This window comes from Periophthalmus magnuspinnatus, chromosome 19 (assembly GCF_009829125.3).
Source record: "Periophthalmus magnuspinnatus isolate fPerMag1 chromosome 19, fPerMag1.2.pri, whole genome shotgun sequence".
NCBI classification, from domain to species: Eukaryota; Metazoa; Chordata; class Actinopteri; order Gobiiformes; family Gobiidae; genus Periophthalmus; species Periophthalmus magnuspinnatus.
In genome coordinates this window covers 7036458-7062041 of record NC_047144.1, presented here as the reverse complement: position 1 = coordinate 7062041, position 25584 = coordinate 7036458, and the positions used below count along the sequence as shown (strand labels likewise).

General features: G+C 37.2%; 5 protein-coding genes across 5 annotated transcripts; 1 reads left to right on the top strand and 4 right to left on the bottom strand.

Annotated features, from left to right (window-relative positions):
* Positions 1-97: 97 nt before the first annotated feature.
* Positions 98-4613, bottom strand: LOC117386815 (uncharacterized). Its single transcript, XM_055229525.1, has 9 exons — positions 4434-4613; positions 1718-4003; positions 1592-1637; positions 1253-1423; positions 1087-1179; positions 881-1003; positions 698-814; positions 484-555; positions 98-418 (listed from the first exon to the last, which is right to left on the bottom strand). Exons 2-9 carry the CDS (start codon positions 3917-3919, stop codon positions 378-380), a joined length of 2865 nt encoding a protein of 954 aa, XP_055085500.1. The 5' UTR covers positions 3920-4003; positions 4434-4613; the 3' UTR covers positions 98-377.
* Positions 4614-4888: 275 nt separating this feature from the next.
* Positions 4889-8829, bottom strand: si:ch211-136m16.8 (uncharacterized). Its single transcript, XM_033984994.2, has 5 exons — positions 6891-8829; positions 6626-6821; positions 6468-6541; positions 6296-6384; positions 4889-5962 (listed from the first exon to the last, which is right to left on the bottom strand). The coding sequence occupies exons 1-5, from the start codon at positions 8622-8624 to the stop codon at positions 5902-5904; spliced, it is 2154 nt and encodes a 717-aa protein (XP_033840885.1). The 5' UTR covers positions 8625-8829; the 3' UTR covers positions 4889-5901.
* Positions 8731-13260, bottom strand: LOC129457195 (protein PFC0760c-like). Its single transcript, XM_055229820.1, has 3 exons — positions 13063-13260; positions 8783-11984; positions 8731-8735 (listed from the first exon to the last, which is right to left on the bottom strand). The coding sequence occupies exons 1-3, from the start codon at positions 13114-13116 to the stop codon at positions 8731-8733; spliced, it is 3261 nt and encodes a 1086-aa protein (XP_055085795.1). The 5' UTR covers positions 13117-13260.
* A 770-nt stretch (positions 13261-14030) lies between these two features.
* On the bottom strand, positions 14031-20841 carry si:ch211-180a12.2 (uncharacterized). Its single transcript, XM_033984993.2, has 13 exons — positions 20767-20841; positions 19621-19944; positions 19052-19345; positions 18665-18970; positions 18435-18545; positions 18086-18247; positions 17137-17367; positions 17019-17069; positions 16361-16615; positions 15779-16120; positions 15445-15711; positions 14299-14574; positions 14031-14222 (listed from the first exon to the last, which is right to left on the bottom strand). The coding sequence occupies exons 1-13, from the start codon at positions 20819-20821 to the stop codon at positions 14191-14193; spliced, it is 2706 nt and encodes a 901-aa protein (XP_033840884.1). The 5' UTR covers positions 20822-20841; the 3' UTR covers positions 14031-14190.
* Positions 20842-22432: 1591 nt separating this feature from the next.
* On the top strand, positions 22433-24084 carry zgc:123217 (uncharacterized protein LOC641414 homolog). Its single transcript, XM_055229559.1, has 6 exons — positions 22433-22487; positions 22600-22614; positions 22691-22853; positions 23180-23448; positions 23524-23669; positions 23761-24084. Exons 1-6 carry the CDS (start codon positions 22436-22438, stop codon positions 24067-24069), a joined length of 954 nt encoding a protein of 317 aa, XP_055085534.1. The 5' UTR covers positions 22433-22435; the 3' UTR covers positions 24070-24084.
* The last annotated feature ends 1500 nt before the right edge of the window (positions 24085-25584 follow it).

The window sequence follows — 25584 nt, the reverse complement described above, 5'->3', positions numbered from 1 at the left end:
GCTAAAACTAAACTCGCGGAAATAAAAACAAATATATTTTCAATTTGAGTATTTATTGAACTCACAACATAAAAAATAAACAGAATAAATACTTTTTAAGCCAAATATGTGTTTATTGTTATATTATGTATGTATAAATGTATGTGTGCATAGACTATAGGAGAGATGACTTTGTTGCTTTGTATAGATACAATGGTTTATTTAATGGTAAAGGATAATATCTGTATAGCAATACTGTAAAGATTTTATTTATGGGTCTTTTATTAACCAATAACGTACATATTTATCAAAATTTACAATGTTTTGTTACACATAAAATTAGCTAAAAGTGTTGCCACATTATATTAACAAAATTCAGTCGATTCCATTCACATCGTTTATGTTGCTGGATCTTCTTTTTGGCTCCATTTTAGAAGTTCTGAGAAAATTCAATTGTTAGTCAAGAAACCTTCAATAATAAATGGCATTCATCAGAAGAAATACCTTCTTTTAATTGCTTAATTTCTTCATCTTTCAATTTAAGCTGTTCCTGAAGTGAACTGCAGGTCGCACAACCTGTTGGTAATATAAAAGATTGTTGTGATGTGATTATCTATATCTATATCTATATCTATATCTATATCTATATCTATATATATATATATATATATATATATGTTAATAATAAAAAAAAAAATATATATATATATATACACACGCTGGCACGGGGGTTTAGTAATGGGGGCCTTGAGACTGGTAGACGGTGGTCTCAAAGTCCTAACACTACTGGTTGGGTCACAAGTTGTTGTAGCATCAGATGGCACTACTGCAGCATCTACAACAGCAGACAGATTAAACCTAAAGAAAGTGAATGTGACTCTTGTGTGGAAGAGCAGTCTACCATGTTTTGGAGGTTTGGCAGGGAAGGTTCTCTGGCTGTGTGAAGGAGGCTTCAGGCTTTTGGCTTTGACTGTGTCTGAAGAAGCTGTAGAAGCTTCAACATTAGTGGATGGCAAAGGAGTATCTGAAAAAGAGTATTGCACACAGCTTCGCATTAATAACTACATAACACGTAAAATAAACAGATTGGATCTATGAACAAATTACCCATCTTTTTCTTCTTTGGAGCAGGTAAGGCATCAGTTTTCGGTAAGGGGTGTTTCTTGGCTGGTAATGCAGTCTTAGTCACAGGGTTAGTGCCTATGTAAAAGAGTAAGTTTGTTCCTAAAAGATGTATAAACAACAAACAAACAAGAGACAAATTTGCATGTACCCCGAACAGGTTTATCAGAGCCTGAAGAGCCTGAAGAGCCTGAAGAGCCTGAAGAGACGCTTTTTGCCTGCGGTGGTTTGAAGCCATGTCCTGCTCTATGGATGCCCGAAGGTATGCTGGTTACTGCTGGTTTTTGCAGGCCAGAGATAGGCTGCTTTTGTGCTAAAGCAGCTAAAATATAAAAAGTATCACATTGTAACTCCGAAACAGATACAGAAAATTTGTTCCTTCCAGACAATATCAAAGGAATGAATATCATACTTTAAAATAACGGAGGCAAAAACAAAATAACCATTCAATTGGATGATCTTAAATATACAAGTAAGAAAAAAATCTTACCAGCTGTTGTGGATCTCAAATTATAAGAGCATGTAATTTCTGTGGTCTTAGACAAAGACATAAAATTGATTGTCAACACAATAATGTAAGAGATTCATTATGGTCATTATCATAAGAAAACCATACCTGCTGAAGGATTTGAGCAGTGTTTGTTTTCATTGGCAGGCCAGAAGTAGGTAAATTATGACGTTTTGGAAGTAAGGATCCCGGCTTAAACTTTGACAGCAGCGATGGCACCTTCTTGGAGAGCATATTTTGCTTTGTGGTAGGTTGGGGCAAAAATGTCTTCCGGTCGCACACAATATTTGAAGGTATTTCTGATGTCACCTGATAAAGTGGCTTATTGTGTTGTTCTCCATACAGCTTCTTCTGTGCCACTGCGATTTTGTCATCTTCTCTTTCTACAGTAAAACTGAATGCCTTACTGGTGGGCATTGGTGTTGATGTAACCAGTGGGTCAGATTTAAAATCAATTGTGCTATCCAAACTGAAAGTGTTAGCTTTGTTGCTCTCAGTGAATGTGTTGTGATGAATGATTGAATCACACAGAGGCTGTTCCTTTGCTTCCCTACTGCCAGCACTGAATCCCGGAGAACCACAGTCTTCTTTTATTGGTGTGTTGACATTAAAAGTGCTCTGTTGAGGCTCAGTTAATTTGCCATTAGAATCCATGGTCGCTTGTATATTTTCACACGTCTTTGGAGGATTGGGCTCAGTAGTGTTCACATTTTTGACTGGGGAAGGAGAGGACTTTTCTGATGTGACATGCTGCTTGTCACCCATCGTTGTTATTTCTGTGTAAGTACTTGTCCCATTTGGTTGGTTTTCAAATGTGCTCTGAAGACTTGCAACTGTGACACCAGCTTGTTCTGAAATTGTACTTCCACCAGATTTGTGAAGAGAGTCCTTTTCAAATGTCTGATTTTGCATTGCACAACTTTGGCTCAATTTTGAACCTGTGCAATCGTCATTCAAAATTAGGGAAGATTCCGGGCTCACCTGCTTTGTGCTCATATTAGCATTTTCATTTTCTGCCATGAGTGGACTACAACTATTTGTTGGAAGATCCAGTGTTCTGTTCTGTAGGTCATGCGTTGCAGCATCAGTTGGGCCCTGAACAGTAGTAAATGTGCCGTTTAGGGATACATTTTTGTTTTGATTTTTTCTCTCAGTGTAGTCAGAAATACAACTTTGCTCCTCTCTAGGTAAGGCTTTGACAAGTTCAATTTGAAGCTCAGAAGTGACATTTTTAGAGTTACAACCTGAAGATTGCCATCCTTCACACTGAACTGACGTATTAGATGTAATTAAATCACATGTAATGTTCACTGGATGACTTTCAGCAGCTTGTTGAGTCTTTTCCATCTTTTGTGTACTATTTTCTGATGACGATTTGCTGCTTTCGAAAGTACTGCTCATAGAAATATCCTGGGTGACTTGAAGCTGGACCTTTTTAACATCTTCCACAATGCTATCAGACACTCCACTTCCAGAACTTATTGAATGGGTTAAATTGCCAGTGAAAGTTGTTTTTTCCAGAGAACATTGGGTTACTTCTAGTTTTGCAGTTTCTGATAACATAATTTCACATGTTTCCAAAGGTCTATTTTTTGGTGAGGACTCATCAGAAGTCTGAAAAGGAAACCCCAACCTTGAAGACACATCATAACTTGTATCAGGCTTGGGGGTTAGAGTGAGGCTTCCCTTTGAAGTTTCTACAACCTTTTCAACAGGATTTTTAGGTGTCTCTACTTGGCAAATTGGAGTACCAGGTGCACTATCTGAATGTACCCGGTCTTGTTTTGTCAGGGGCATAGTGGAATCACATGTATCATCCAAAAGTGTCATTTCAGGTAGGATTTCATCATATAGCCAGTGAATAGGGGTCGAAGTGGGACATAGTTTTGAGTTGAGGTTTACATCTAAAACTTGCAGAGGTTTCTTAAACTCTTTAAGAATAACTGGAGTACAAGGTACACTGTCACAACTTCTTGTAGCATTCAAAGTTGAGTCACACGTTACATCAAGCAGGGTGATTTCTGGGAGGTTTTCATTTAGCACAGAACAGGCATGGTTTTCTTTGTCTCCAAAAGATAATATTGAAGCACTACTTGCTTTACATTTATTTCCAGTATTGAGATACTTTAAAATGGGAGTGAGACCAGTCTGTAGACCAGTCAAACGTGTCTTCCCCTTTTCACTACAAGTTGATTTTGGCGTTGCGGGGCCTGTTTCACACAAAACCGATACAGGGGGGACATTCTCACAACAGTCTTCATCCTCTTGTTTCTGATTGTCAAAAGATGTTTCTGTGGTCTCATTGGCCATGCTGTATTAATACTGGTGTCCCACACAAAATAGATTTTCTAGTTTATTCAGGCAGGTCTTCCTATTAGAAACTTCATGCGTTTTCTGCCAAAAAATGAACCAAAAAATACATAAATAAAAAAATAGATAGATAGAGAAAGAAAGAGAGACAGAGAATACATTTATAGAGAGAATACGTTTATAGGTATATTACTGGCATGTTGGCAGCAATTCAGCAAACGACTTAAATCTGAGTATCATTTTTACACTGTATTTTAGTTAGGGCTAATGTTTTGAAACGCTGTAAGGAGCTGCCCATAGAACTGCAACTGTCGCCAGCCACGAGTAACTGTCAGTAAACAACTAATCAGCGGCTAAAGTTGCTAATTTATGGCATGTCAGTCGTATAATCAAGTTGTATTATTACGTAGAAAGTAAGATATCAATATCTGTAAACTCTGTTGTTGTTTTCTCTGCTAAATCAGATGATTAACGTGTCTATGTTGGACCATGGTGCTAGCAGATAAATACTCACCACTCCAAACTGTCGCCTGGATCACGTGGTTCACAGCTTAAAACATTGCGCTGGATCGTTGTTTACTTGCCAACAAAACATATGAATATCCATAAAAATGTAGCCAAAGTTTCAAAGCATGTAGGACGGCGACGACACAAGTTTTGAATGTGTGCCGTAAAGCCAGACTCAACCAATCACAGCACGGGACCGTCTTATTCTACGTTCAGTCGAGTCAACACAAGATGCTCACACTGCCACTTAGCGGTTCTTCAAAAACTGCACAATACATTTTTATTTTTATTTTTATAATACACAGGCATCATGTAAATTGTAATTCACTAAAATATGGAAATGGCATAAAACTTAAGCATGACGCTCCTTTTAATCATGCTTTATTAAACAAAATAAAATGCAAAGAAGAAGCTTAATATTTATTGAAAAAAGATTTTATTTATCAAATTTACATACCTAATTTTTTTCTCTTAGAGTCACATTTACCAATTTTTAACAACATAAGAAATTAAATAGCTGTAAATGTACATTATAAAATTTACAAAATCCATATTTCAATGCCCGAGTAATCCCTGAGTCATGCAGGCGTGATATGAAAAATTCAATTCTGTCAACTGGAAAAAGCTTTAGAGTGAAGACATGCACATGCAGAAAGCCCTCTCTGCTTGTTGATGTCCAAGATGTGCCTTTAATAGATCTAAGAGAGCTTTCAAACCTGCAAACACTTGAAGACAGAAACTGGTTCACCCAAAGGACAAAACCCTGAGCCATAAACAAAGCAATGTGGTCTACTCCATTGATTGTAGTGAAGAGTGCAGTGAGCTTTATATTGAAAAAAACTAAGCAGCCACTCCATGAGAGAATGTACCAACATGGGACCTCTGGACCTCAGTCTGCTCTAGATCTCCATCTCAAAGACAATAACCATTCCTTTGACAGTAGTGAGGTACAGATCTTAGCCAATGAAAATAAATCTTTTGAGAGGAGTGTTAAAGAGGCAGTTTTTCTTAGCAAAGACAATCCATTTCTGAATAGGATTGTGGGGCTTAGACATAATTTATCTCCTTTTTCCAACTCCATCCTCAGACATAAATCTTAACAAGGAAAACAATAGTGATAGCCAGTATACTGATAGGTATGAGAGCACCCATTAGGGGCCTGAACGATTATGCAAAATATGACTCAGGCACAGTTCACACTAGCTAACCTAGCTACCAAACAGAAACTGTAAACAACAGGTGTGTTAGTTTCAGTGTATTTAGCTCCTCCCTTCAGATATAAGTCAATGTCAACCAACAATCTGACCAGAACTGAAGAAGCTGCATGGATAAGTGGCGAAACGTCTAGGCTCTAAAGCTTTTGTCCAGTTCACATAATTGAATTATTCTTTTGCTATACATATTTCACTGTTATCTTAGCAACACATTTAACATTTATGCACAACATACAAAATTGAAAAAGTAGGCCTATACATTTACTCTTTCGTTGTCTTCTTCAGCTTACTTTTGAGTTCTGACAGCAATGGATTTCCAAAACTGTTGAAAAAATATCAGATATAAATTAACTGGTTCATTCTTTAAATGTATTCAACTAAAGCAGTCTAAGCAAAAGACGAAGTTTTAATCTGTTGACTGAACAAACTGTTGTATGAGGGAAGACTCATGAGTGAAGAAGTTTCGCTGCTCATCCAAGCCGTTTCTTCAGTTCAGACCTGAAGAAGTGGCTTGGATGAGCAGGGAAACGTCTTCACTCATACAACAATTTGTCCAGTTGACAGATTTACACTTCGCCTTTTGCTATGGATCTGACCTGGACGACTGAGGGATTACACAGATAAAGCAGTCTAATGTAGTCTATGTGCAGTTTACCCTGGGTGATTTGGAGGCTTCCATTTGGGTCTTTGTGGTGAGTCCTCTTGCTTGACTTTATCACCATCGTCCATGATTGGTTCTTTCTCCTATAAATACCATAATAACATGTATAATTACACAAGTTTAAAAAAAGAAAAGAAAATAATAATAAAAACTGTCACATTCATACCTGAGTAGTTACTTGGGTTTCTTCTTCTGCTGTTTTCCTTGTCTTTTTTAAAATAGGGAAACCAGTTCCAAGGCCTAGAAAAAAAACAAAACAAATTATACTAAATAAATTATAGGCTATATGCTTACTTTATATATTTTGATGATTAACTCTTGAACCTGGTAGTTTAATCCCGATGCCCAAGCCACCCACAGGAACACCAGCGGGAACATGTGATGCCATAGGTTTCGAAGGTGAAGGCTCAAGTGAGGGTTTATGCAGCAGCAAACGAAAATCTTTAGGCGGCCTCACTTTTGGATTTTTGACCGCAATTCTTGACTTTTGTGGAGTAAAGTCTAACTCCTTCACATCTACCTGTAAATATCAACACGTTAATTTAGCATATGATCACAATATAAATGCATTCAGGTTTGAAATAAATACCTTATCCATATCCTCCATTCTTTCAAACTCTAACAGTGCTTCCACTTTTGACTTGTCTTGTTCAAGCAACTGACGTTCTTCGGTTTCGTATGTATCAGTCGTGTAGATTGTATTTTTCAATTCAGTGAAAAAGTCTGATTGGTCCGTTGTCAATGTCTCTGGTTCATAAACTGTTCCTAATGTTGTAAATTCCTTATCATCCATCTGCACTGAACATGTATTATTGTCTTGCATTACCGGAGTTGACAGAGACATTATACTGTCAATATTTTGTGATGTTATAGCTTCATCGGCATCATCTGTGCTTTCTGGTGTTGTGCCCAAATCTTCTCTCCATGGTGTTTCTAACTCAGGCTCTGCTAAAGAACTTTCATTCATGCCCTCAGATTTATTTGATGCACAACTTACATTAGTTATTTGCTCTTCTTTTAGTGAATCTTGTTCCTCTTTATTGCATTCGTGTGATGTCTCCATGTTCAAAGACTGGTCAGAAAAACCTGACTCGGTTGTTAATAAAGATACATTAACGTCACACTCTATGCTTAATTCAGGCATCGACTCTACCTTCTCTTCTTCTGGTATTTTACACAGACTCTCCTCATAGCCTTGGTCCTCTTCAGTCACTTCAGAGCTCTCCATCGAAGTATGCTGTATCCACAAATCAAGAATTTCATCCTCAATCACATCATCAAATATCTGCTGCTCTAAGGCACATTTTTGGTGTTCATCTTCGACTGATAATGCGTCTGGTGAGATTTCGTAGTGGACAACATCAGGTATTACATTGTCATTTGATACAGTTGTGCAATCTTCATCTGCAGATCCTGATTTGACAGATTCACTAGAGCCATCACTTATCTTTTTTACCACTGTGACGTCTTCCTCAAATGTAAACAAGCCTTCTTCTGCATCCAAAAGATCTGTCCTTGTAGTTTCCGTCTCTACAAAAGGTCTTTCCAGCATCTGTACATTGTATTCATTTTGATCCAAAGAGATCAAATTCTGAAATCCAGTTTGCAATTCTACATCAGCATCAAGAGTGTCAATATCACATAAACCTTTCCTCATTTCATATCCAATCTCCTTTTCTGCTTCTTTTAGATCTTCTCCTTTCTCATCCACATCTTCCATAAAATTTGTTTCAAAGTTTGAGTATTCACTTGTAGTTTTCATAAGCATATCTGATAGTCGGGTCTTCTCCGCAATACGCTCCTCCAGACTGTTCTTGATGAGTTGTGTTTCCATAGGATCTTCCAAACTGCCCTCTCCTTCACTAGTGGCACTGGTTTGAAGGTGTTTTGTTGCTCGACTCTCCACCTCTTCTTGTAATAGGGTGGTCTGGTTTTCCCTGCAATTTGTTACTTCCAGGAACCTTTGTGTAGCACTTCCATTGTTGGAGTCATTGTTGTAGTCAGGAACTTCCTCTCTGCTTTCCTTATATGAATATGGACGCTCCTGCCCTTCGCCCTCACCCAGGGGGATATTTTTAAATGCAATAGCCTGTTCCTGTGTAGGCCCTCCTTCAGATTTGATTGTAACATCAAACTTTCCCATGGAACTTCCCATTTCACTGGAGGCAGGATCAGCTACGTTAAAAAATCCTTTAAAATCCAAACCACATCTGGAAATGTGTGTTTCTAGATCAACATTTGCTGCATCATCCATATTGGGTGTTATAACTTTGGTTTTAAAATCCTTGTTGTCACTTTCTTCTTCAAAAATATCTTGTTCCATTTTGCCAGGCTTCTCTTTTCCAATAGCAGCTGTGTGCTCCCGTTTGCTTGTACATGGCTCAACCTCTTGTATGTTACATTCGTCTGTGACCTGTACTTTACTATACTCATCCTGAACAGTCTGGTTGTCTAATATGCTCAAAATTTCAGTTTCCAAACCAAAAAACGTGTGTAGTTTAATAGAATCTTTGTTCAAATCTTTTGATTCTTCAGTGATGCTTTTAACATCGGTAGTAAACGGTAGATCTACGATTGGTTCAGGACATGTTTCTTTAGCATTGTTTCCATCCTCAGAATCAAGCTCTGCATTTTGGCTTGTCATGCTGTCATCGTCATATTCAGTCATTTCACTTTGTTCTGTCTGAATTTCATTTTCTTTCTCACTATTTTCTGATTTAACATTTCCAGAATCATCAGTCGTATTAGCGACTGTGAGCTCCTGTTTTACGCGACTTTCCTTCTCTTCCAGCACAATGACATAAGTGTGATCAGGCATCAAAGATTCCATGTCAGACGATCTCTCCAGGTTTTCTATGTCCAGATTATTCAGCGTCAGAACCTTATCATCTTTATTCTCATCATGAACTTCATTTTTGTCATCTTGTTTGCTCATATTTTCTGTTTCCAAAACCATAGAAGAGTGTAGTTTATTCAGATCATCTTTGTTCATATCTGTTGATTCTTCAGTGCTACTTTCACCATCGGTCTCCTCCAAAGTACATGTTTGGATCATATCTTGATCTATAACAGTATTGTTTCCATCCTCAGAGTCAAACGGTGCATTTGTGTTTGTCACGTCGTCATTTTCCATCATTTCAATTTCTTCTTTCTGAATTTCACTTTCTTTTTCAGCATCTTCTAATTTAACAGAATCATCAGCTGTAATAGCGACTGTGAGCTCCTGTTTTACGCGACTTTCCTTCTCTTCCAGCACAATGACATAAGTGTGATCAGACATCAAAGATTCCATGTCAGACGATCTCTCCAGGTTTTCTATGTCCAGATTATTCTGCGTCAGAACCTTATCATCTTTATTCTCATCATGAACTTCATTTTTGTCATCTTGTTTGCTCATATTTTCTGTTTCCAAAACCATAGAAGAGTGTAGTTTATTCAGATCATCTTTGTTCATATCTGTTGATTCTTCAGTGCTGCTTTCACCATCGGTCACCTCCAAAGTATATGTTTGAGTGATATCTTTATCTATAATTAGAGCAGGACATGTTTCTTTTGCATTGTTTCCATCCACTAAATCAAACGCTGCATTTTGGTTTGTCATTGTATCATCGTCATTTTCCATAATTTCAATTTCTTGTCTATTGTCTTGTCTTTTCAGATCATCTTTGTTCATATCTGTTGATTCTTCAGTGCTGCTTTCACCATCGGTCACCTCCAAAGTATATGTTTGAGTGATATCTTTATCTATAATTAGAGCAGGACATGTTTCTTTTGCATTGTTTCCATCCACTAAATCAAACGCTGCATTTTGGTTTGTCATTGTATCATCGTCATTTTCCATAATTTCAATTTCTTGTCTATTGTCTTGTCTTTTCAGATCATCTTTGTTCATATCTGTTGATTCTTCAGTGCTACTTTCACCATCGGTCTCCTCCAAAGTACATGTTTGGATCATATCTTGATCTATAACACTATTGTTTCCATCCTCAGAGTCAAATGATGCATTTGTGTTTGTCACGTCGTCATTGTCATTTTCCATCATTTCAATTTCTTCTTTCTGAATTTCACTTTCTTTTTCAGCATCTTCTGATTTAACAGAATCATCAGCTGTAATAGCGACTGTGAGCTCCTGTTTTACATGACTTTCCTTCTCTTCCAGCACAGTGACATAAGTGTTATCAGACATCAAAGATTCCATGTCAGACGATCTCTCCAGGTTTTCTATGTCCAGATTATTCTGCGTCAGAACCTTATCATCTTTATTCTCATCATGAACTTCATTTTTGTCATCTTGTTTGCTCATATTTTCTGTTTCCAAAACCATAGAAGAGTGTAGTTTATTCAGATCATCTTTGTTCATATCTGTTGATTCTTCAGTGCTACTTTCACCATCAGTCTCCTCCAAAGTATATGTTTGAGTGATATCTTTATCTATAATTAGAGCAGGACATGTTTCTTTTGCATTGTTTCCATCCACTAAATCAAACGCTGCATTTTGGTTTGTCATTGTATCATCATCATTTTCCATCATTTCAATTTCTTCTTTCTGAAATTCAGTTTCTTTTTCATCATCTTCTGATTCAACAACGACACAAGTGTTATCAGACATCAAAGATTCCATGTCAGACAATTTTTCCAGGTTTTCTATGTCCGGATTATTCTGCATCATAACCACATCTTCTTCATAAGATTCACTAATGTCATCCTGTTTACACAAATTTTCTGTCTCCAAAACTAAACTGTGTGGTTTCTTCATATCTTCAGTGTTCATCCTATTTAATCCCTCATCACTGGTATGAGTCACTTCAATCATACAAGTGTTTTGTTGTGTTAACTCTAAATGTGTGTTTTGTAGGACATCGTAGCACATTGTTTCACGGTATCGATCTTCATCTGTCATATTTTTTATTTCTGCTGTTCCCTCCATTGCATTTTTGTTGCCATCTCTGTCTGATTTAACACTTGCAGATTCTTCATTCCCATCAGCCTCTACGTGTTCCTGTTTCTCTATAATTGACACACACTCCTCCAAATCCATATTATCACTTAGTAGTAGTTTTCCATCGTGTTGTTCACAACACGTTTGTTTGACAGTTTTTGTGTCTTCGCTGGTAAGTTCTGGCTCCACAGCTGAATAAGTGTTTTGTTCATTAAAACCTTCTTTAGAAATTGCATTCAGTTGCTCTTTGCTTTGTGGTTTGTTAGCCTCTTCTGAACAGTATTGCTTAGACACTTTCATGTCGATATTGATCATTTCATCCTGACTGTCAACAAGTATCTTTGGCATCAATTCTTCATCATTTCTTATTACATCACTGCTTTGTTCGGGGTTGTCTATTGTTGTTGAAGAAATGGGCAGGTAAGTCACAACATCGTTTCCAGTTTCTATCTCTTTGTCTTTTTTACCATCATCGTTCTCATTCATTTCGTCTTGTTCTATGTTCTGCCTCATTTCTGGCTGAAGCTCTGATCCGGTGTCCCACAAAACAACAGGTCGTGTAGAGCCAACAGAGAATGCAGGATCAACATGCACTTCTTCCCGCTCTTCAGTGGCGTTGTCTTTATGATGACTGTCCAATAGCTCATCATTGGTTGGTGTTGAGTTGACGTTGTTTGTAGCATTTTTTTCGGTGCCAGGAGGTTCTGCTCGGAGAAATCGGCCCACAATATCTGTGATGTAGTTCTGCGGAGAAAAGGGCCATAAGATTATCATTTACTGGACAACATACTTCAGTGGTTCAAATCATTTCCTGTAATTTAACGGTACACTATGTTTGTGTGTTTGTGTGTATATGTGTGTGTGTGTATATATATATATATATATATATATATATATATATATATATATATATATATATATATATATATATATATATATATATATATATATATATATATATATATATATATATATATATATATATATATATATATATATATATATATATATATATATATATATATATATATATATATATATATATATATATATATATATATATATATATATATATATATATATATATACATACATACACACACACAAACATGCAATCATACTGTAAAACTTGGTGCATGTCTCCATTACGTTTAATGCCATACAGTGGATGTGTCATCAGTCAATAATAGCTCAATGGCTTTACTAAATGGGACTACTGTTGAAATAATATGCATTTCTAAAGACATGTTTTTACACAAGACGTCTTGTGTAAAACTGAGACAAATTGTGTAAACTGGTTAAAAGACACAGACTATCACCAATGTGATTCCTACCAGCAGTAAAAGGGGGGAGATATTGCTATTTGTTAAGCCAAATTAAACAGAAGTCTCTGTGATGGACCTCTGTTTATTTTGAGAAGTCCATCACTTCTCAAAATTCAATCCATTCACACAGATTGAGTATTATGCACAGATTGAGTATTATGTACCGTACTTAATTATGCACTCTTCACAATTTAAGAGCAACATCAAAAACACATGGGAATGTTGCCCTCTAGAGGACATAAGGGGACTAAATTATTAGTTTGATTAAAAAAGGTCAATTTCAAATGCAATGTTGTGTTTACTGATATAATTAGTATTAGTATAGTATAATTTATAATTAAATATAACTAAACATGGTCTGGTGTCTTAATTTTTTTTCTTTTTAAAAGAATAAAGACACATGTTTCCTGTCTTTTATCAGTTGGCCAAGAAAAGCAAATACCTTATCACATAGGTAGCATATATTCACAACTTTTAACTTTTGTTGCTCAGCTCACCCAGAAAGTCCAGAAAGTCCTTCCAGTCCTGGACCCGGGGCCTCCTGGATCCATGCTCCTTCTTCTGCACAGCCAGCAGTAGATATCCACAACTAACTCACTTTGCAAGGTCACTTTTGGGAGTTGAATGCTCAAAGTTGATTAGCTTAGAGATGCAAAAAGCGAGACCAGCGGGCACAGCTGAGTTCCTAGTTATGCAATGTCCGGGTGCAGTTAACTTGCTGTAAGTGTGAATTGATGAGGAAGAGAAGAGATGGCCTGTCACTGTTGTGGTCTGTACGTGTGAGCACTGCTTGATAACAGTATTGCACTACACTGACATATCGGCCTATGAGATTTACAAAACATTCAATATATTACCAACAATGTATTCTTTATTTTGACAGGTATTACTGCTATTATATGTTTTTAAAGTCTCTAAAGATGCTTGATGGAACTTTTCATGTGAGTTTATGGAGATTTTGCTGCCTGATTGTCTCCATAGAGATGTTATTGTTTTGCCTAGAATGTTTGTCAGCTTGGCATTAAACTTCTCCATGGAGACATTCAGGTGGCACCACCATCAGGTCTGTGGAAAGGCGAGCACACTCACTAATGCATGTTTTTTAAGGTGTATTTGAGCAATAAAAACACCTGTAATTGAATAAAGACACATTGCCACATCGGGCCCTATTTGTTCTGAGGAAGTTGCACAACATTTCAGTTTAATTTTATAGTTGTTTTGTATACGATTCATTTCCACCATACGCAGCCTCTGTTTGACTAAGCCTCATGTGGGCTGAGCAAAAAACAGAAGTCACGTCTGAAATGAGAAGTTCTTTCAGGCTGTGGTTGACCAATAACTAACTTTGTGTTGGGTGGATGTTGAGAGCCTAGGTGTGATCTGACAACAACATTTAGGCTACATTTTATTTGCAAATGAGAATACAACAGGATAACAATTGTACATAAATACAGTTGAACATTTGTAAAATCATAATATCTGGAATGGCGATTAGACAACATGAGGTAATAAATAAGATAAATGTAACAATTTTAAAATAAAACATAAATCTATAAATATCACACTTAAACCAGTTCCAAATATAAACAATGTGAAATAAACTGACACTTTTAACATCAGGGCTATTACATTGATGAAGACATTTCCTCATTTGGCTCTGAAAAAGAAGAAACATGATAAGATGAAGAGGAAGTTGATATACAGTGGCTATTGCTACAAAGCTGTTGTGTCACCTGTCCAGCTTCGGTACACAGGAAGCTTGAGGGCAGGGTGAGAGACCTGCACGCACACCCGCAGACGTGCTCTCTCGCTGTCTCGGGGGCCACTGTGGGTCAGGCTCACTCTGTTGATGTGCAAGGCGCCTGGGTCCTGCTCGTCTTTATCGCTGTCCTCATCTGAAATGGATTTTGTGTCTTCGTCTTGACTTATGTTATTGTTTTCTCCATCGATTTTCTCATCAATGTACTGAATGCCTTCAGTGTAGGGGTCTGTGACAGCTGCTTTAGTTTCTATAAGGTCAAAAATATACACATTTTTAACATTTTTAATATTAACAAAAGCATTTTTATTTTCACTCCAACTTTTACTTATTCCCAGACATTTCTACTTCTACACAGGCTACAACATACATCCTTTAATTTAATGTTGATGATGAAAATTAGACTATGCTCTCCTCTTTTACATTTAACACTGAAACCCACCAGTTACTATTTTTGCTACAGAGTTGTCAAAACATTCAAAACCCACATGCTAACAGATAAAGTTATTGAAACTAGATACTTTTTTTTTTTTTTTTTAAGTATCAATACTGAAAAAAGATAGTTCTATTTAAAAAAAATATATATATATCGGAATATGAGACCACATGGCAATAATAAAGAAACTACTATTATATTTTGTTGAAAATGATTTTGAATAACAAATACTGAGTATTTACCAGTAACTACTATAGTGGTGTCAAAATCAGAGATCAATTTCCACACCCCACTGATAATAAAATCATTTTTTTCTTTAGACAATATAATGTGCTTCTCTACATTAAGCAATAGTATTTTCTTTAATATTACCATGTGGTTGTAAATCTATGTAATTGTGTATACTAGTCTATGTGTCTTATACTTGTTCTGATACAGTTCAAGATCATGCTAAAGTTATTCAGTTAAGGTTCATTTCTCTCATGTGAATGTGACTTTTTAGTATTGATACGTGCTCATGCTACTTTTACTATCGATTAGCCTCTGATTTTGGATACTTTTGACACCCCTAGTATTGATTAAGAAGTATGTTACATAGTATCAAAGTATAATATTTGTAGTAAAATTGAACATTTTAAAATATTTTTATGACAACATTAGTGTGCTGTATACAAAGGCAATTACTTATTGCGTGTCCATTTCTGTGCTTCTCCTTTTCTGGCAGCCTCAGTGGACCTGTGGACCTTTCCAGAGCACACACACTTTTCAGCTCCCTCTGCCCATTATCTCCAATGTCCTCTGTTTCACTAGACTCCAGAGGCAAGAGTGTAGCGCCCCCTGCTGCCCAGACCAACTTGGCTTTGGGATGTCCACCTTTCAGGAGGAGAGAGAAAACCCCCACGCCTTCACTGCTCCAACACACAGAAATGGATGGAGGTATGTATGGAGCCCCTGTAGGGATAGTCAAAGTGAGCAAACAGATTGTCTTTATAAAATGTTATTGTAAAATGATTCATACCAGAGTCCACATTTCTCCACAGTCTCTCGATGGGCTCTGGCAGTGAACAATGCTCTACTCTGCAGATGATGCCTGCTTCTCTCTGCTGTTTGTCTAGACTGGGGGGTCTTCTCAGAGTGGCTGTGGCTTTGTAAAGGTGAGGATGAGTTTGCAAAGGACCAAATAACTCTCCTCCTTTGACCAGCTCTTCCTCCCGGTCATCCTGCAGGCCTTCCCTCATTTTCAGCCACGACACAGACACATTTGGAGGGTAGAAGTCGGAGATTTCACATCCCAGGGTTACACTTTGGTCTGTGTTAGTGGTACTGATGATTTCGGACACACATGGTCTTTTTATGAAGCCTTTTGGGAAGAATGTATGGTGATATTTAGTGAAAACACATAAAAATACTATTATGTTTAGTAGCTGATATGTCCTTTCTGTTCTTTTGTATTTGAACACCAAAAAGTTCCATCTGCCATCCTGAATTAATTTTCACTCTGAATGAACTGGTCTGAGCAAAGTATGGCATCAAACATGTATCTGTTTTGTTTTTAGCAGAGAAAAGTGATGGTGTGTGTATTCATTCTCTAGTTTCTCACCTCTTGTCTCGCGTGTTACAGGCTGCTTCAGTGCAATGTGATGGACACTGACCCACACTTTGGTGCTGCCCTTCTCCAGCTCGGAGCGGGGAAGTTTGCATTGACTGTAGGCTGAGAAGAAGCCTTCAGAGTTGGGCCGAGGGGAGGACGATGCCTGGGAGGCCACGGGGCTCAGCTCACCCCCTTGACAGAACCAGCGGAAAGTGATGACGTCTGGATGGAAATGTGAAGCTCGCACTGTCAGGCTGATCACATCTGAAACACACAAAGTCTGCTGTGTTTAAAGTGCATGACAGCTTCCATGTTTTTCCTAATTACTACTTGGTTTGGCGGGATAATACCTATAGAGAATATTTATTATAGCTTATATCAATTAAGTTGCAGTTTTTGGAAAAATAGTTGAAAATTCCTAAAATGGAATATCTCTACCTTTGTCATCAACACAGAAAATTGTCCAAAATGCAGGGATAATTTACATGCAACAAAGGCAGTTTTCTGAGACTAAACACTGATTTATGAAAACAGAGGACTTGCCATTTATTTTTATTTGTATCAATCATAACTAGTGTGCAATTTCACGTAGAAAAAATGGACCTTTCCACTTTCTCACCATCAGGAGTCAGCTTTACCTCACGTTCTGAAGCGTGTAAAGTCTCACCTGGATCATTTGGTGTCTCTGCCAGTTGGATTTCAGAAACGTCGGGTTCAGCTAGAAGAACAAAATACAGTCAGTAAAAATACAATGTACCTTACTTACTCAAAGATAAGTTTCTTACAGAGAATGGTGAATTTCTCTGACACCTTTTCTTCCACTATCTTGTCTTTTCCAACATAAGACACCTGGCACTTGAAGACTGCCCCCTTATGGATGGAGATCTGCGGGATGAAGGTGAGGGCAGAGATGAGCTGCTGGGTGCCGCTCTTGGTCGAGTGCAGTGGGGCCTGGGTGTGCAGCTTGTAGTAACCCATTTGGACTCTAGGCGGCAGCAGCGGGCCCTTTTCTGACGCTGGAGAGGTGAGCGTTAGACCATAGGGGAGATGGATGGTTGTTAGAGGGTTAAAGAGGCAGTTAAAGTTAGTTTTCTGTGGAGCTTTGCGTGTTAGGGGGTTAACATGTCAGACAAAAATATAGTTAGGAGATTTAAACCATACAATCATTGGTAACACTTTATGATAGCTACACTTTAGTTAGCGTTAATAAAGCATTGACAAAGACTTAACTCATAATGAACAAATGGTGTATTAAGAATGACTCAGGCTTAGTTATTTGTTAACTAAGGTAACTTGTGCCTGTGGGGAAATTTGTCCCCTGCGTTTGACCCATCCTTCAGTGCTGCTGGGGCCCTCATCAGGAGCAGAAGGCTGCAGTGCCGTGCCCAGGGGCCATCTCCATGATCTTGGGTGAGGCTTGGTCAGGACTATCTGAGCTGGAGGATTTTATCAGCCGTGTGAATTTGGTTTGATGGAGGAAACTGGAATGCATGGGAAGAAATATGCAAACCCCACACAGAAAGGGAATTGCCAGGAGTTGAACCCAAACTTTTTTACTGTGAAGTGTGAGTGCTAACCACTCAGCCACTGTGCTGCCATAACTCTTAACTTAAATTACTAATCTTGAATCATTCTCAATACACATTTTTTTGTCCATGCTTTATTTAGGCTAATGTTTAAAGATTAGTTATGATAAAGTGGTACCAAACCATCTCTCTATGAAGCTGTTAATACCTGTAATGGAGGTGTCAAAGATGGGGGTGTCATTGAGAAACCATGAGGTTTGGACTCGGTCGACCCTCCTTCCTTCAATGCTTATGGTGACTCTTCCCTTCTGGCCCACAATCACACGAGGAGGCAAAATAATCCCTGAGATGTTTAAAGATTTCTTTTTTTCTGGATATGCCAAAAAAGAAAAAAAAAGAAAAGAGTAGCAAATAATAATATAATCAAAGTGTATTATTTAAAAATGAATTAAAAAGTATTCACACCAGTTATTAATTAAGAGTTTCAGTTAAGACCAATTAAGCGCAATACAGTATAATTAAAATATGCACATTTTTTTTCTTCAACATTTACTAACCATCTCGTCTCCTCCAAGAAAATCCAAAACAAAGTAGAAAAACCAGAACAAGTGATATAACCATCAATGCCACAGAAGCTTTGGCAGATTTAGTCAGAACAGGAGTGTCATCTGCACATGAAACATAGAAGACATGGTTTTCTTTTGCTTGCTTTTAGTGCATAAAATAAAGAAAGTTGAGCCCTTATGTGCACTTTGTCATTGGTCTGGAGACTGTATGTACTGCTTACCTTGGGGGTCCAGTTTCTCGAGATTCTCTGAGGTCCTGGTCGCCTGTAACACTCCGGGCTGGTCCACGGCACACCCCACCTCCCCACCCTGCTGCCTCTGCTTTGGGGTTAATGTATAAAATCGTCTAGTAGTGTAGGTCCCATCTGGATTTTGGTCTAGTGTAGGGTATTCAGGCAAAGCGGTGCCATTTTGAAGCCAGGATACAAACATGTCTTCAGGGTAGAAACTTTCAATGTCACAGTAAATAGTCAGAGGGTCTTTGCTGGAGGCTGTGGGCACGGCTGACAGCTTTATCTTGGGAACATCTTAACAAAACCAAATAGGCCATACGGTTAAAGAATTTTCTATTTTAAGCAGTTCAAATGTCATGTATTCTTGAAACTTACAAGTGACATTAAGTTGAAATTCAAGCTGTTGTTCCACACCACTATGCAACACTTTACATCCAAAGGTATCATTTTTGTCATCACTTGAAGGCCAAATAGTCAGATTCCCGTTAGCTCTGTAGTAACCATCAGCAGTTTGTTCACCTTCAATTTGATATGGTGGCTGAATGTCTTGCCCATTTTTTGTCCAGGACAAATATATGGGAGGTGGATAGTAACCAGACACGCTGCATTTTAGATGGTTTTCTCTCTCCAGTACGACCCATTGCTGAGGAATGTCCAAAGTGGGAGATGCTAGAAAAAGAAGAGTTACAAGCAATTGCTATCATTCTATTAAAAAGCAGAAGGAGGAAATGAAGTCTACAAGGGATAGCAGATATATAAATAACTGTGTGAATCTGTTTTTTTTATGTGAAATAACAATCTAGCATTGAGTGAAGCCTGTGCTTGAAGTGAGATGTTGTTTATGACTACGATGATATAATGTGTATGGTTCCTATTGTATGGTTTGGTATTAGAATTTTACTTTATTCCAACTTTTTCTGAATGTCTATTTTGAGTATACTCACCCACAATACTGAAGGTAACATTATCCGAGTGCAGCTGTGTGGAGTTGTAGATGACGGCGCATTCATACACTCCCTGCAGGGTGAGACTGGCCATTATAATGGTCAGTGAAAAGTCTCCTTTGAGAAAGTTGGCCACATCCCAACTGAAATCATCATTTATTTGAGACATAGAATCTCGAAATGAGGCAATTTCAGAGCCATTTTTCACCCAGCTTGCTTGAATTAAAGACTCATTTACTGTGTCCTTTATAACATCAGGAAATGTCACATTGCATGGAAGAGTTGTGGCTGTGTTTGGGCTGGCATGGATTTCAACTGCAAATGCTGTAATGGGAAAATATATAATTATAAAGATGTACTATCTGCCCTTTATAAACTATCACAAAATGCTCTATTCTAGTAATCTAACATAAGCTATAGTTAAGTCTGCTATAGTCAAGTTTGTTTGCTCAAGTTGCCTCATATAAACATTTTGACATAGGCTAAAGGTGATATCATTTTCCACTTTGTCCTTTTCAAATAGGAATCTTTGCTAAGGCACATTGAGGCAGTCCAAATAAAAGGCCTTTCTTTCAGTCTGTTCTATTCACACAATGAGCTTAATTAGTAACCAGCTCAATCAGCTCAATAAACATTCTTGTGGCCAGGTAAAGATCTAGGGCTGTGGAAAGTTTTCATTGCATACGTTTTACTTTCTGATTGATCCACAATAACAATAACCACAAATAACTGGTTCTACCATCAGAAATAACAAAAGATTGGCTGATGGTTGTATAAATATATATTATTACTTGCATTATAATCACCCTATTTTTTTACATGACTGAAGAATAGATTTATAAAACATACACATTAAGGTGCACACACACGCGCGCGCACACACACGTGAGTAATAGTTGTTGACTAATAATCTACTAGCACCTCTGCAGTTTCATTTTTAACACTTGATTTTTATTTCCTTCTACGAAACCCACTGTAGTTACAATCTGTCAGTGTAATTATGCTGACATTATTAAGGGCAATTATTACATTCAACAATGGTGTTCTCACAACCTACGTTCAACAACAATAAAAAAATATGCTACACCAATGTCTCAAATACCTATCATACCATTAGTAATGAAATCTAGTTTAGCCAGTACTCACCATACTTAAGGACAGCCAAGGTGACACAAATGAGGACTTTATAACCTAAGTCCATGCTTGTGTTTAATCCTTATCACCCAGCCTTTTCCCCTTCTTATATAGAGCTATGAAGTGTTGTGGGCGGGTTTCTCTCACCCGATGGTAAATAAAAAATATGGACCCTGTGTTTAGAGAGAGGCCCCAGATGCATCAAATAAACCATCCAGTGAGAAAAGAAACAGAAGAAGGAGATGTGCCCGGGCGCCTAAATGGGGAAAAAGTGGTCACTTAAAATTCAAATGGGCCTCTGTCCAAGGTTTTGAGGCACTACTTTATATTGGTGCAGTGTTGTCACGAACAAACGGACAGGGTGATCCCACTGAGCTTGTGTGGGCAAACAGTAAGGGTGACTACAGCTCTTTTCTGTAAGTGCACTGTACCATTTGGTTGAAAAAAGTGTGAAGAAATACTATAAATGTTAGGATTTTGCTTATATGAATGCCTCTATCTTCCTACTGCCATGATTGGGGAGTTAATTTTTAGCCAGAACAAGTACATTCGTTAAGTTGAAAAGGCCCACAAGTGTCATTCACCCTATTAGTTGTTTAAGTACTTTGACAAAGCTTTGAATGACAAGATGATTACTCAAGTATCTGTTGTTGGCCGTCATATATCAAACGTCAGCTTTTGTATGGCTTGTTCACTTTCCTGTTAAACTCCGCCTTTTTAATAGACACACATAGATTGAGTAAAGCTTTTCAATGATATATTTGTTTTTGATGCTTTGTTCTGGTTGTTCAGTTTCAATGGGTTTCTTTTGACACATGATTGCTTTGATCCAGTTGAAAGATTAACTGCACTTTAAGACTTTGGTGCAGATGGTGGAACAAAACATAATTTGCAGCATGACAAATATGGGTACAAAAAATGTATGTTGCTATCAATTAAATAGAATAATGTTTCTTTTGATGGCACAGGCAGAAGATTCCAGAGTCAGCGTAAGTTCTCTATGGTATAAATCTCGCTGTTCAGGTAAAACTTTATGCTGTATTGCCATGTTGATATATATTCACAGCTCGCCAGTCATATTCCCGCAAAAGTACCGGCAATGGCAGGTATTGTCTTTGAAGGTGTGATCTAAAGAAACATGGAATTGTACCTCCAATTGTATCTTTTATCTCAAGTGTTTTTCTGGTTGAATTGTTAGTTTCGATTCACCTTTAGGAAGTCATTATGTCAGTGAAAAAAAAAAAAAAAATCATGTTGTGATTAAGTGTGTCTGTAGATCTAAGCTATCGTTATATTGTTTGTTTTCTGTACCATCTATCACATCTGATGTCCAACTTATTGAACACCCATTGGGGGCACAGGGACAGGATAGTCATTGTTATTAATTATTTTTAGGAATACATTTAAAAAAAATCAAAATGTTAAACTCCATGATTACATTCTACATTTGTCCAGCCACAAAACATTTATTAGCATTTTTATTTTTTATTTTTTACTGTTTCTATTGTACCTACATGTCTTCTGAATGTTTTTTATATTGTTGTATTATTTCAGTAAGCACCCTTATTATCTTGGTTTGTAATTATTCTGAGTATTGTGAAAAACTGGTTTGTGGAGGTGTGGTAGTACACTGTATTTAACAAAGGTGGCATGACATGAATTGTCCTGTCAGTGCTAAACGATGGCGGGATGGACTCTGTGCGTGCTCGTTATTTTCCTGTCACAGAATACAGGTACAGTTTGGATTCTCAGTTTCCTTCTATCAATATCATATTTGTTAAAGAGCATTACTGAAATATATTTTTTATATAATCTTACACCCGTTTGTTCACTTGTGTTCAACAGGGTTAAAAGCCCAAGGTAAGTTTTAAATATAACATATATTATGCATTACTTAAATTACTTATAATTATGAAGTAATGGACTGTGTGATCAGATTGTGGAGTGGTACCTCTGCAGACGAGGATAGTAGGAGGTGATAATGCTACAGCAGGAGATTGGCCATGGCAGGTCAGTATGCACTTCAATGAAAGGCACATCTGTGGAGGAACTGTCATCAATACACAGTGGGTGTTGACTGCAGCTCACTGTATAATTTCGTAAGTTATTATTAAGGTTTTTTTTTATGTATTGTTAATATCAGTGTGCAATTTTAAATTCAGGATATGAAGAAAAGTTGTAATTTTACGTTTGACACCATGATAAAAACAAATTTATTTTAAATGCTTAATGCATACGTGACCATCTTTCAACTCATTTGTACTTTTAATTTAAATATATGCATTACCGTGGGAGATTAGAGATATTGTAGCTATAGTAGATTATTGCATCAATTAATTCTAAAATCCTTTACACAAAAATTCATGATCAATAATAAAAATGACATTAACATTTCTAATAACCAACATTTTTCTCCTGTTTCTAGAGAATCCACCAGTAGATATTTACTGTACTTTGGGAAACAAACTCAGAGTGGTTTTAATCCGCATGAAGTGAGCCGGAGTGTATCTCAGATCATCATGCATCCTGACTACAACAGCACAACATTTCAGAATGACATCGCCCTGATGAAGCTCAGCAGCCCCATCACTTACACCAACTACATCAGACCTGTGTGCCTTGCAGCCAAATCCAGCATCTTCCACAATGGCAGCGAGTGCTGGGCCACAGGCTGGGGCCGCCTCTCCCAAAATGGTCCTTGCCCCACTGCAGGATAATAGCCTCTGGAAGTGAATACACAAACTTCATATATTCTTTTTTGTTTTGCAGAACCTTTTGTCGCACATGACATACTGCAGGAGGTGCAAATTCCAGTGGTTGGAAACAATCTGTGTTCTTCTTTCTACAGCTTTATAAATGTTACTATCACATGCAACATGTTGTGTGCTGGAGAATTAGGAAAAGGAGTCTGCCAGGTCTGACACCAAAATGTGTTTTATTGCAATTGCCTTACAATATTTTATGAAACTGAATCCTGTGTTCATTTATTTTATGCTGTATCTCCAGGGTGACTCGGGTGGGCCTGTGCAGTGTAAACAAGGCTCACGGTGGATCCAGGGTGGGATTTCCAGTTTTGGGATCCCTTGTGCCGTTGGTATTCCAGAAGTCTTTTCCAGAGTCTCGGAGTTTCAGTCCTGGATCACAGGTCATTTGGCTGGGACAAACGTTTCATTTGTGGAGTTCACCTCCAACGGCACTGACCTAGACAGCAGCTTTGGGTGTAACACCACAGCTCCTCCAAACAGAGCCCCGCCATCAGAGGTGTCATTCACCGCCATTGTCTCAGTGATTTTACTGATGCCCCTTTTACCTTAAAGGTGACTTTAAAGTAACTTTAAAGTTAAATGTTTATGCTGATTATACCTGTTTATGCTGATTATACATGATACAATTAAGCTATTTTATCTATTAATAAGAATGTCAATAAATTACTGATGCTAACTTAATAAAACTTTATCAACTGATTAAAGACCCCTGAATTTGGGGATTTGATGTTCTGTTATTTCCAAACTTTGATGTTATATTTGATTTTGCACTGTATTGCAAATGTTAATATTGCCCTCATATTTTAATGCTAGTTACAAGTGTGGTATAGTAGTGTGGTGTGTGGTGAATAATGCAACATCTGATAAGGAACTCTTCTTCACATTTACCACAGAAATCTGTAAATCCATGAAGTAGCCATTGTTCAGCTTTTTATGTACCATCACTTGTTTTAAAACCAGATTAAAATACCTAAAAAAAAAAAAACAAAACATGCTAATTGTTATTGTTTATCATCACATATATTTCCAACTTCCAACACTCATTATATTGCAGTTCTATATCGCCCTCTGCTGGCTGTCAGAAGAAAGACATCGCATTGTCTGTTCAAGTCATGAGTTTTTTTCTTTCTTTTTTTTTCTTCACATTTTAGACTAACATACTGAAATGTCCTTAAATATTATGTTGGTCATTCGTCTTGATCAACATAATCAATTGTTTTGCCTTATTTAGGATAATGGATAATATAATAGTGTTTGTATCAAGCACATTTAAATGTAATGTAGGCTAAATAGAAATCTAAATTAATGTTTAATAAATAAATCATGTAGACCTAAAACAAGAGTAAAATAAAATCATTCTCGGGATTAAAGTATGTTTTAGTAAGTAACAGATCAGGGAAACCAACTAACAAATTAACAGTTTTCAGTTTATCATCAGAGTAAAATGAAAGTGAAAATAAATAGGGTAATGTGTTTTTTGATAATTTGTCTGAGAGGAAATACAGAGGCTATAATGTAAAAAAATAAAAATAAAAAATAAAAAAGGTCAAAAATGTAACTAATGAAGTAATTCAGTAAAAAGAAGCAATAACAGAATTGTGACCATACAAAATGGTGAGGTATAAAACCATCCAAAATGTGCTCTAGTAGAAAAGCTGCTCTGCGAAAAAAGCACAGTTTCCTCTAGGTTGTGGCAATAACACAGTTCATTAGAAACCTTTTTGCCAAAAATCTTTTTGAGGCAAAAAGCCAAACCCTTTACACACTAATACAATACTTTAAACTCTCTGTACTTTTCCAGGGGGAGGCTCTATGAGCAGGAAGCGAAAGTGTGGTCAGAGCTATGTGCTTCCTTTGACCAGTTTTGTTTACATAGTGAAGTGGTATGAAAGCATGGCCAATTGACTTTCACTCAAGACACACATTCACATTTAGAGCTGGTTTCCGGTTGTGACACTATGTTAAAGTGTATAGTGTGTAAACCAAGAAATTCCAATTGCTGGAGAAACACTGATTGCCAGATAGATTATTATTATATATTATTGTAATTTGTTTTGGGACTGTA

Coding starts and splice junctions, on each gene's coding strand:
- LOC117386815 (XM_055229525.1), bottom strand. CDS start 3,919: ATGGCCAATGAGACCACAGAAACATCTTTTGACAATCAGAAACAAGAG. Junction 1,180..1,252: donor CTCTGATAAACCTGTTCGGG/GTACATGCAAAT, acceptor TCTTTTACATAG/GCACTAACCCTGTGACTAAG. Junction 1,004..1,086: donor TCCAAAGAAGAAAAAGATGG/GTAATTTGTTCA, acceptor ACTCTTTTTCAG/ATACTCCTTTGCCATCCACT.
- si:ch211-136m16.8 (XM_033984994.2), bottom strand. CDS start 8,624: ATGGAACAAGATATTTTTGAAGAAGAAAGTGACAACAAGGATTTTAAA. Junction 6,822..6,890: donor GAATGGAGGATATGGATAAG/GTATTTATTTCA, acceptor TGATATTTACAG/GTAGATGTGAAGGAGTTAGA. Junction 6,542..6,625: donor CATCGGGATTAAACTACCAG/GTTCAAGAGTTA, acceptor TTTTTTTTCTAG/GCCTTGGAACTGGTTTCCCT.
- LOC129457195 (XM_055229820.1), bottom strand. CDS start 13,116: ATGGATCCAGGAGGCCCCGGGTCCAGGACTGGAAGGACTTTCTGGACT. Junction 11,985..13,062: donor GGACTTTCTGGACTTTCTGG/GTGAGCTGAGCA, acceptor TTTTCTCCGCAG/AACTACATCACAGATATTGT.
- si:ch211-180a12.2 (XM_033984993.2), bottom strand. CDS start 20,821: ATGGACTTAGGTTATAAAGTCCTCATTTGTGTCACCTTGGCTGTCCTT. Junction 17,368..18,085: donor CTTTGACACCTCCATTACAG/GTATTAACAGCT, acceptor TCACCTCTCCAG/CGTCAGAAAAGGGCCCGCTG. Junction 14,223..14,298: donor TGTGTACCGAAGCTGGACAG/GTGACACAACAG, acceptor CTTCTTTTTCAG/AGCCAAATGAGGAAATGTCT.
- zgc:123217 (XM_055229559.1), top strand. CDS start 22,436: ATGGCGGGATGGACTCTGTGCGTGCTCGTTATTTTCCTGTCACAGAAT. Junction 22,854..23,179: donor GCAGCTCACTGTATAATTTC/GTAAGTTATTAT, acceptor TCCTGTTTCTAG/AGAATCCACCAGTAGATATT. Junction 23,670..23,760: donor TAGGAAAAGGAGTCTGCCAG/GTCTGACACCAA, acceptor CTGTATCTCCAG/GGTGACTCGGGTGGGCCTGT.